We start from the raw sequence: 11,329 nt of genomic DNA on the forward strand, positions 1-11,329 counted from the left end.
CTTGTGTGTTCTCACACACGGACCCTGGAATAGCAATCACAAACACAGTGGATTGTGCTCTTCAGGGGCTCTGGTGTACAAAATCTCACTGGAGCTTGCTGCTGGCTGTAGGTGTGAAACATAGCAGGTGTGTCTGTTAAGCCCCATTCTTAAAGGTGGGCACCATTTCCAGCAGTGAACTACATATCAGTGTAACCAGAACTGGAATGCACAGTGGTTGGTGCTTAATTCTGTGCGTCCGTTGGTTGGGTTACAGAATGCCCGTCTGTGGTCTAATTCCCTGATGGGTCTCTAAAGGCAGAGCTGGATAAATTGAGTTAGTAGATTTACCTTCTCTAATGTGGGTCGGGGTCTCAATCAGCAGTCAGAGCATTTTTTCCCCTCACCTCAGAACTCAAATTGAAGAAGCGGTGGTGCATACACCAATATATCCCAGCACTGTGGAGGCTACAGAGTAAACCCTCATAAAATAAAACAAGAGACTAGGCTACAGCTCAGCTGGTGGGGGGGCTTGCTTACACAGGGAGTGTTTGTTCAGTCTTCTGCACCGAGCAACCCAGAGCATGGTGATCCACAGCCAGAACCCCAGCACATGGGAAGGAGGTAGAGGCAGGAGGATTGGAAGTTCACAGTCATGCTCACTACATTGTAAGTTCAAGTCCGACCTGGACTACATAAGATCCTTTCTCAAAAATAGCAAAGCAAGCCCCCGTAAGTAGGTCGTGGCATTTGTACTAGAACTATGATTCTGGGATTCCAGCTTGCCAGCTGTAAGCTTATCTGTTCCTATAATCAATTCCTTATAATAAATAAACCTCTCTGAGCTGTGTGTGTGTTGATGTGTATAAAATGTTGTTTTATTAGTTAGATTTCCCCAGAGAATTCTAGGACACCAGGTCTCTCCTTTCGCTGACACGTCCTCTGCTCTCTGGTGGAGAAGCTCTGCTGTGAGTGAGTCAGCTCAAGGTCATGTCTTAGCCCAGGCCTCTCCACCAGGACTGGATTTAGATACTAGCGCATTAGCAGCACAGCCACAGAAAGAAGCCTTCCCACTCATCTCCAGGAAGAGGCCTGCCCAAAGTTCTCCGCGAGGGTCTTCATCGTTCTCGCTGCTTCCTGAGAGCAATGAGAAAGAGCAGAGGGACTACCAAGGTGACATTTCTAACCAGTTCCAGGCAAGGAATTTGACTCTGCTGAAGGACCTGTGTGTGTCACCCCTTCCCAATCTCACCCCTGCCCTGTTTAAAACAAAAGAACAAAACAAAAAAAACCAAAATACCCCAAAACACAAGAGATATGCCATGGTTGTTTTTGTTCTATGATGCTGGGCACATGTTAGACAAGTATTCCACCAATAAACTCTATCAGTCTTCTCTAAGTCTGGAACATGCAGTAAGGGGTCCCTTCCAGAACCAACAAGGAATCAAAGGGCAGGCCTCAGCATCCCGTGGCTGTATCCTGTATGTTATATAACATCTAGTTATTCCCCTCCTGTGGCTCCACGGGCTCCCTTTCAGTTCAGCAACGTGACTGAGCCCTGCTATGTGTAAGACGCTAAGCGAGATGCTGAGGGCAAGATTCAGAGACTCCTGTCCTCCTGGAAAAAGACCAGAGACATTAGGCAATTTCGGTAAAGGGAAATGATTACGGTGATAGTGGAAATGTCAAGGGAGAAGGTCAGGGAAAACATTCTCCACACATGAAGTAGCATAGCAGTAAGGCTCGCATCTTAGACGCAGGGTAGAGGATGGGGGGAACTGGAGGGGAAGGGCTGGCAGAAGCCTAATGGTACAGGGTACTGGGGACCCTCAAGGAGCCCCAAACAGCTAGCTACCTGCCACCTGTGAAATGTGGTTGGTTCCAAGTAGGATGTGCTATGAGCATGTAAGAGTGGGTTCCAAGGGTAACTTCAGAAGAGATGGACTAGGATTCTTAGCCATGATACTGACTCAGTGTGGAAATAGTTTGAGTGCATCTTTTTGATGTATCTACTAGAAAATAACCTAAGACAGGGTCTCATTATGTAGTCCTCCTTACCTGGAACTTGATGCGTAAACCAGACTGAGCTTGCACTCACAGTAACTCTCCCCAGGGCTGGAATCAGAAGTAGGCCCAAGCCTAGGGGAAAATTTAAATGACATGTGGCACATATTTGTTATACAGTGCTGCTGCAGGCAGTGGCTCATACCTGGGGTTCCACCAGGCAAAGCTCAGGCAAAACTGCAACTAATTTGAAGCCAGCCAGGACTACAGAGCAAAACCAACGGAAGGAGTTCCGTGGTGCACAGCAAGGCTCTCTGCGTGCGGCAGGTGGAGGCCGGGAGTCAGGAGTTCAAGGCCAGCCTTGACTACCTGTCTCAAGTTACACAGGAGGGAAAGAAACATCTAGACTTCACCGAGTGTACTGAAGTCTTTAAAGTATTTTACACAGAAAAGCCTCTGTCAGGTTTCCCTTTTCCAAAGGGAAAGGCTAATTAGCAGGAAGCGACTAGAGACAGAACACCAGGGAGGGGCTGTGAGATGCCAGATTAGACAGGCTGGTAGCAGGGTAGGACTGGAAAACTCTCCAGCTCTGGCTACAAGACTATGTTAGAGAACAAAAAGGAAGCAAGTCCACAGCATGTATAGGCTGAGAGAGTGGGCAGCAGGGTCAAGGCCAGCCTGTTTCAGGGAGACTTTTCCACTCCTCAGAATAATCACTAATAACTGTTACTCCGGAGGAAAGGATAGGGTGGATCGTAGAATTCCCATCTTTGTCAATCAAAATGGTTAACCAGTCAGGAGTTCACAAGGACCACACTGGGCCGGGTGGTGGTGGCACACGCCTTTAATCCCAGCACTTGGGAGGCAGAGGCAGGCGGATTTCTGAGTTCGAGGCCAGCCTGGTCTACAGAGTGAGTTCCAGGACAGCCAAGGCTACACAGAGAAACCCTGTCTCGAAAAACAAACAAACAAAACAACAACAAAAAAAAGAGAAACCCTGTCCTGAAAAACCAACAAAACAAAACAAAACAAGAAACCAAGGACTACACTGGGACAGCTGAGTAACAAAACGCTTATAACTTAGAGAATGATATATGTCTCCACAAATCCATATCGACAGGATTAACTAAGGAGACAGTCTTTCCTATAGAATCCCCAAAAATATACAACAAAAGAATTAGCATACCACAATAATTTGCCTCAAACAAGATTCATACAAGGATGGTAAAAATAACAAATCAAGAGGTTGGGGGAAGGAATCGTGGTGAATCCTAGCATTCCAGAGGCACAGAAGAATTGCGACCCCCTGGGCTATTTGAGTTCCAGGCTAGCCTGGGCTACAATAAGACTTTGTCTCAAAAAGTGAGCCAGGTGTTCAAGCAGGGGCCTTTGCAGATTTTCAAGAGCAGTGAGACTTTTTGGGCCAACTAAAATAGTGAGCTTATTAAATGGAAAAAGTCACACCCTACTTACAATGCTCTAAGTGACTAGCAAGTGTCTCTCCAGAGGTGGCCTGGCCTCTCACACTGCTTAAGGACCAGTTTATCTGTTATATCCAAAGTATCTCTTCCTGGTCTGAGTGAGTACAACTTGAACAAGTCCCTCCAGATGACAGGTCAGCCTTCTCTTGTTAGCCATAGCAGTTACATCATCTTAAAGCAATCTGGCCTCAGGTTCTGATCTGAATGAGGTCAGTATGAAGGTGAGATGGAGAATGGGTTTTAACACACACAACAGACTCACTGTGTATACCAAAGAAAAGTCTTTATTGTAAACAAGGTATAAAGTTCAACAAAAAATATTGTGCAAATTGTAACTCGTGATTTTTTATAATTTTTAAGAAAACTCTTCTTTCAAGGGTTCAAGTTTGCATGTCAGAAACCTCTGAGATATGGAAACAGTTTAAATGGGAAGGTGTGGTGAGGTTTTCACTGTGGATTTTGAATAATTTTCCTTTGCGACCAAGTGTATCATCTGTCCACTTTACAACAGAAAAGAAATACTGTTAGCAAAAGTCATTGCTCTTGGGGGGGGGGGGGATACAGCTCAGTGATGAGAGCTCTTACAGAAGACATGCAAGGCCCTGGATCCGATGCCCCAAACTGCAGGGGTGACCACATTATGACACTCTAAAAGTCTCGGAGTTTCCCAGATGCCCAGACACTGCGGCGCTACAAACATGACATCAACATCCTTTTCAAGGTAGAAGTGAATGTTCTAATAACAATTTTCCTGCCGATCTACTCTGACATCCTGAAAAACTCCTATAAATAAAATGACACTGTCCACCTGTAATGGTCACTAAACTTTCTAATTTGAAAACAAAAACAACAACAACAACAAAAAAACCCAAAAAACCACAGTGTATGTTTGACGTTAAGTGTCCTTTGCTGATGACATAAAGCCACCTTTCTCAAGGAGTTATCTCAAATTCTTGACATCTCTTCTTTATAATACATATTTTCATCTCCAGATTTTTTTTCTAAACAAAGTGCAATGTATTTTAAGTCTACAGAAAACACATTGGTATACAATTTTCAAATCTACACAAAAAACTGCAAGCAAACTAAAATCTAAAGTAGAGTAAAATGCCTAAACTTTCAAAACAAAATGTCAAAGAAGAATTTTAGCTGCACTTCCAAGCAATTAAATTAATGAGGGCTCCAATCCTTTGGCTCCCCCACAGCAATGTACAGCTGTTCAACTTCAAATACCAACAATAGTGGAAAAATGATAGTTTTAGATATACTTAGCTACATCCACGGAGTTGACTGGAAAGACTCCTAGAAATAAGAAACAAGATAACTCTAGGAGAAGATGACATCTCTGTGTAACAAACTCATTTTCTAGCTCCATTTCTGTACCGTAATTTCCAGCCTCTATATTCTTGAAACCAATCCTTTGAAAGAATCGCACTGCAAAGCTGGTCTCGAGTATAAATGGCAAAAACAAAGTCCCCAGTGTGTATGTGATTCAAAACCTGTGCTGTGCTCACCTCAGCCGAAACCTTCCAGACTAAAATAAGGGAGGAATAAAAGGGTTCTCCTCTCTTTATGTGGTAAGAACTGAGCCCTGTCCTCTGTGACCTGCCTGTGGCTGAAGCACTTCTTGTCATTTCACCCAGGCGGGGCCTCCCCCAGGCCAGGGTTTCTACTTTAGGCCCTTGTGGAGGGCCACAGCCTTGCAGAAGCACTTGACACCATCACTGGCTCCTGACTCTGACCAAAGTTTATTCCGCGTCTCCATCTTCTGGCCGTCACTGTGCGGAAGCAGGGGTCGGAGGCAGAGCAATGTCATTTAACTTGCTAACTTCCATTTGCCAGTTTGGCAGCTTCTTGGCTGATAGGTGGCGTCGGGCATGCTTGGTTAAATGGTCGCTCCTCATGAACCGACGGTCACACATGGGACAGGCAAACTTCTTCTCACCTGTGTGTGTCCGCCGGTGTCTGGACAGTTCATCGGAGCGAGCAAACCTCCTTTCACAGCCTTTCCAGCTGCAGCTGAAGGGTTTCTCCCCTGAAGCAAAGAAAGCCAGAGGGTTAGTACACATTTACATACAGAGTTTAAAATTGAAAGCTGGCCAGTTCATAAATTATCCAAGCTTGGCGTCATGGTTCACACTTTTAATCCCAGCATTCTGGAGACAGAGGCAGAAAGATATGAGTTCAAGACCAGCCTGGTCTACAGACTGCGTTCCAGGGTAGCCAGGGCTGCACAGAGAAACCCCACCTGAATAAATAATGTAATAAATACATATATATCATGTATATTACCAGATGTGCTGCTTCCTCTGCCTCCAATTCCCAAGGGCTGGGATTACAAGGGTGTGTCACCAGGCCTAGGGACAAACTGACTAATTTTAAAGACAGTGAGTCATCTACCTCACCCTCCCTTGCATCTGTGTCCACAGTCTAACGCCACATACACACCCACCTCACCCTCCCTTGCATCTGTGTCCACAGTCTAACGCCACATACACACCCACTTCAGAGAGAGAGCCCGCTCGGTCAGTACCTGTGTGTGTCCTCACGTGGGCCTTCAGATGGGAACTTTTAAAGTAAGTCTTGCCACACCCTGGGTGGCCACAGATGTGACTTCTAACTCTGGACGAGTCAATCTGGGGAGTGACCCTTGCTGCTGAAGGAGAGAATCCAGGCGCAGGGGCAATGGGAGACAGTCTGGTGCCACTGGGGCTCACCACTGGAGGCCTTGAGCTCTGCACAACAGGCTGGGGTACCACAAACACGACGGTGCCCTCAGGCACCTGAGCGCCCATGAACAACACAGGTGAGCAGACAGCTGGTGGCTGGCTAGGAGGAGTGCTGGGGACAACTGTGCTAACAAGAGAGTTGTTGGCAGGAAGGGGAACCATCTGGCAGATGACAGGCAGGGGTGGCACTCCCCCAGTGGATACTGTAGGTGAAGACACTAGTACTGACTTCTGCACTGGGGACGAAGGAGCTGGCTGAGACCTACAAATTACTGTCTCTGAGGAAGGCACAGCAAAGTCATACAGTGCAGCACCCGCCTTCTCATCACCATCGGACACTGTGCTGGGCTCAGGCTTGGATCTGTTTGGTGACACAGCAGCACAGGGTATGTTCTTTCGAGTAGCCTCAACATTTACGTGGGTTCTTCTCCGGAAAGAATTGTCCTGATAGTTGAGGATGCTAGCTGCTTTCACGGGGCAGGACTGGTGGTTGCACAGTTGGGCATCAGCTGTGTGACGGATGACACTGGTGGCTTGAGCCTTAGGGAGGGGAGGGGCAGCTAAAGGACTCTTTTCCTCCTCTTTGAAAGGAGTGGCGCCTGGAGGCTTGGCAGCATCAGAGAGTGATTTGAAGTGGCCAGTAGATGGCGCTGGTGCTGTCAGATTTGACCCTTGGGAGGGTTCGAAGTCAGAGGGGCTGTAAGGTGGCGTTAAACACTACAAATACAAACACAAGCAAGGAGAGGAATTAGAGGTCTATTATGTAAACTCTAAAAAATGCTGTCACTTCTACCCACTGAAAATACTCACAAATGCTGGGACTGTCTGAAGGTCAGGCGTCCCTGGAAGCAAGCTGTCATCCTCGGAGGTATCAGACACTGGCGTGACAGGCCGGTTTTCAAGGTATTTCTTGAAGTGAGACTTCCAGTCGCAGCTCATGGACATGAGTGCTTCCACCGCTTCAAAGTCACTCTGCTCAGCTTTGTCCCAGGGATGCTTCCCCTCTCTGGGCTTTTCAGAAATTAGTTCCATTTTCCCCTCCTACAAAAACAAAAGTTGAAGCTGATCAGTTATCTAGTTATCCAAACCACAGGGATGCCCAATGCTTGCTACTTTATTTCAAAGTTAAAGGCCACCTTATTGCCAGTAAGGGAATTAAGACGAATGTCTTAAAATGTAATTTGACTTAAAGTAAACTACTTCCAGGTTAAAGTGGTATCTAGTTACCAGGTTAAAGTGGTATCTAGTTATCTAAAGTCTGAAATTGGTAACTTCATCACATACGGTGAAGATTAAGTAAAATAAGTGGACACACACAAATACAGCCAGGCATGGTGGGATACATGTATAATCTCAGGAATATGGAGGCCAAGCAGTTGGAAGTTGCATCTCAAAATGCAAAACACACAAAGCAACCAAAGAGGAAAAAAAATATTTTATTTTGGTCAAGTCTCAATCTCTTAATATCTATGATTTTTATCAGATTTATTCAACGCAATGCTTTTCTGTACCAAAAGGGACCAGACAGGCATAAAATATGTTCTTGGGATATGCAAAAACAACCGAGTACAAGTTGGTTTTAATTTAATTAAAACATGATTTGATAACCGATCATGCTCTGTGTGCAACACCTTCGACCTAATGTCTCACATTAAAAGTTCCATGACCTTCATTTCAAAAGAATCACCAACCATCTCTACTTTCCTCTTAAAAAGAACTTCCAAATTCTTCTGGTTAAAGTCGAGGTTGCAAAAATTATGAAAAGCCTCATAAAGTGGGGGAGCCTGGAATATAAGGCTCCAGGCCAACTCTGGCTATATAACAAGTACAGGGCCAGCCTGAACTCATAAAGACAAAGCAAAAACCTAATACATTAATAAAATGGCAAAGATAATCTTAAAGCTTTTTTAAAAATGCCTATCTTCCTGAGTGTGGGAAAACAAGACACGGTTCTTGAAATATCACTAACAATGTAATTGCATAATCGTTCGCGCCTTTATGTAAGCTGCAATGGATGAAGACTGTAAGTGTAAAAAAGCCTATAGTCACCAAGTCAAAGAAAGAGGGGTGGGAAAAAAAGGCAGCCAGGGGTGAAGAATGTGAGCCGGGAGGGGAAGCCGGGAGGGAGCGAAGAGCTGGTGCGAGGCAGGAAAGGGAAGCGGGGTGGAGGCAGAGGCGAGGCGGGGCGGGGCGGGGCGCGGGAGGCCGGCGGGGGAGATCCTCGCTGGCGGGGACCGACCGATGGGGCCGCCCTAACCTCAATGAGGCTGGCGGGTGAGTCACCGGGAACACTGCCCGCCGCGCGCACGTCCCCGCGCCCCGCCCCTGCCATTGGCCGGCCAGCCCGCGGCCCGCGTCCGGATTGGCTGGGCGGGCAGGGTGGGGGCGCGAGGAGGAGGGGACGAGGCATGTGAACAAAGCGTGATCAGCGACTGCTGCGGGCGGCGCAGGAAACGTGAACTGGGAATTGCCGCGCCGTCACCTTTCCCCTACTTCCTGAGCACGGGCCCCCGCCCCCGCCCGGCCGGGGAGGGGCCGCGGGCGCCGCCGCCAACCGCTCGCCAGTGCGCGCCGGGCGGCGCGAGGGCTGGGCGGTGTCGGCTCCCGAGTCGCCCGCCCCTTCCACCTCCCCCGAGCCGCGGTTCCCTTAGGAACCGACAGCAGGGCCGGGCCTCGTTCCCGCCCCTGGCGGAGGCCGGGGCTGGGTCACTCGGGGACGAGGAGCTCCCCGGGTGCACCCGCTCGCCGCCCATCCCTGGCCTCCGCCTCGGCTGCGGGAGGTGGGGCCGGGTCCCCGCGGAAGCCCGACCGCCGCCCTCCTCCTGCTCGCCGCCCCCGGGGAGCGGCCGGAGCCTGGGGCGCTCCGCCCACTCGGCCCGCGGGACCTCAGCCCACCCGCGTCTGCAGCATTCGTCCCTGACTGCTGCTTCCGGCAGCCTGAGCCCCCGCAAGCCGTCTCTGCGGGCTCCCAGACGTGCGGCGCCCACGGCACGGGCTCCAGGCGCGCGGCCCCACGGTTCCCGCCTCGACACGCGGCCCCCGCGTCTCGCGGTCCCGACTCCCCCGCCCAGCTGTCGGGCTCCAAGGCAGGACCCTGCCCCCTGCCAAGAGTAGTCTATAGGCAGCCACCTGCCTCCGCCTCGGATGGGAGTCCCCTCCCGACGTCTGCGGGGGCGCCGCGGCTCCCCTGGCGGCCGCAGAGTCCGCGTGCCTTCCATACCCCGCGCGAAGCCGGCCATCCCCTCCCCCAGCCCCGGGCTAGCCCAGCCGCGCGGTCTCCACCTGGCAGGGTTTCCCCCCTCCCCCGAGGAGCAGGCGCCCGCCTCTCGGCTGGGCAGACCGTGAGTAGTCCCTGTCACCCCGGGTCGCATTCCTGGTGCAGACAGGGGCATCTCCCGCCAGAGCCAGGTGCAGGGGGCCCCCTCCATCTCAACCGCGCTTCCAGGGAGACAGCCCCTCCAGCTCACTCGTCTCCTGGGGTCTCCCTGAGAGTCCTCCTTGTCTCCTGGATACCCAGGATCCCAGGATCGCTCTCCCCTGGTCCAGGTCCCAGGCTGCTTCTTCCAACCCTTTTTTTTTTTTTTTTGCACATGCCCTCGATGATATTCCAGCCTGCAGGGAGGAAATCCCTTGCAAGACTCCGCTGCAGCCTGGGTTCTCAGGCGTGGCTTATTTAGGGGCTCATGCTTCGCGCTCCGGCTGGCTCCCCTACACTGACCGGTAGGAAAGGACCAGCATCCCCAGGTAACTTACCGAAGCTTGCTGGAGAGAAGCGCCGAAGTTGAGCATGGTTGGCTGCCTGGCCGCAGGTCGCGAGCTGCCTGGCTGCTGGCTGCTTAGTTAGCCACAGACGGGAGCACTGAGACACTAGACGTCGACGCCACCGCGCTCCGCGCTGTCTGTCCCCCTCCCCGTGCAGGTAGCCGCTCTGCCTGCCCCGCGCCGCGGGCGGGGTAGAGGGCGGGGCCTGATGTCGACCAATCAGCGGCAAAGGTGTGTGAGGCCTCAGCCAATGAACTGGCAGGGCCACGCGTGATCAGCGGCTGCCCGGCTGCAAGAAGCTCTGTCAGTGGAGCGTGTACACAACCCGAGGCACCGTGTTCCCTCGGTCCAGCCCCGGGGAACTCCGGGGACCACCTGACTCCGTGACGCCCCTCGCCCATCCCTAGTCTTCAGTCCTCCGCCCATGCCCGGGGGCGGCGCCGGCGGCGGGGCATAGCTGGGAGGCGCGGTGGAGGCGACTAGGCTTTGCGGAGAGCCGGCCCCACGTGGGGGGTGGGGAGGGAAGCCCGCTCCGCCCAGTCCCCTTCGCGCCCACAGCGTCTGGGCCCGCCAGGGAGTGGGCGGGACCCCGAGCAGGAGGCGGAGGCGGAGGCTGCAAGCGCGGCTCGGAGCTACCAGACGTTCTTTGGAAGCGTGGTTCTCGTGGGTCTTGCGTGGAAGCAAGGGATGGATGAACCACTGAGCGGCATTTCTGAGCATTTGCCGGGTTTTGTCACTCTTAAGCCGGAGGACTGAGGAGAACCAGGGCGAGGTGGTGGCGGCGGGAGCCCTGTCACGGAACAGACACCTGCTCGCACTCACCGCCCACGCCCAGGCGCTGGCTCGTCCTCCCATCTGCAGCACAGGCACTGGCAGCAGGGCCCGCCTCTGCGCGTCCCTCCTGTCCTTCTGGGCGGTTGGAGTGGGGACTAAGGGAAGCCAGTACCATAGAACTAGTGGCGTGGCAGGGAGCCCCAGACCCGACGCTCGGTGGCAGAATCGAGTTTGAGTTTGATGCAGTTGAAGTTTAAAATACAATGTTCGAGCTATTTCCAAGGTGGACCCCACTTCCCCCACCCGCGGGACCACAGTCTTCGCCGACGCCCTACCAAGAAACCGCTTGAGGGGATGGGGTGAGGAAAGCATGCTTGCAGGTGGGATTCCTGACCGGGTCAAACATCGAGTTCCTGTCCCTGCCCCCTCCACCGTTCCAGGGATTGAGGGCAAGCTGAGCTTTTTAGGGAAGCCAGCCTGTGTGTGCAGCAGCCCGGCTGAGGCTGTAGCCTCCTAGTCTGAGAGCTCTTGGCTCCTTGTTGGCGCCCTATTGCCCCGCCCCCTCGCCCGTTTGTGCGGGTTCACAGCAGCTGTTGGAGC

The 11,329-nt window shown here is 51.8% G+C and overlaps 1 protein-coding gene across 2 annotated transcripts; it reads right to left on the reverse strand.

The window, feature by feature from the left end:
- Positions 1-837: 837 nt before the first annotated feature.
- Positions 838-10,362, reverse strand: Klf10 (Kruppel like factor 10). Of its 2 annotated transcripts, XM_021183243.2 has the most exons (5): positions 9,947-10,362; positions 7,004-7,234; positions 5,998-6,910; positions 5,410-5,499; positions 838-1,589 (listed from the first exon to the last, which is right to left on the reverse strand). In XM_021183243.2, the coding sequence occupies exons 1-5, from the start codon at positions 9,980-9,982 to the stop codon at positions 1,555-1,557; spliced, it is 1,305 nt and encodes a 434-aa protein (XP_021038902.1). In that variant the 5' UTR covers positions 9,983-10,362; the 3' UTR covers positions 838-1,554. The 2 variants fall into 2 exon arrangements, with proteins under 2 accessions (XP_021038902.1, XP_021038901.1); XM_021183242.2 differs by lacking the exon at positions 838-1,589 and having other exon boundaries at positions 3,731-5,499; positions 9,947-10,354.
- Between the last annotated feature and the right edge of the window lie 967 nt (positions 10,363-11,329).

The sequence above is a fragment of the Mus caroli genome, chromosome 15 (genome assembly GCF_900094665.2).
Source record: "Mus caroli chromosome 15, CAROLI_EIJ_v1.1, whole genome shotgun sequence".
NCBI classification, from domain to species: Eukaryota; Metazoa; Chordata; class Mammalia; order Rodentia; family Muridae; genus Mus; species Mus caroli.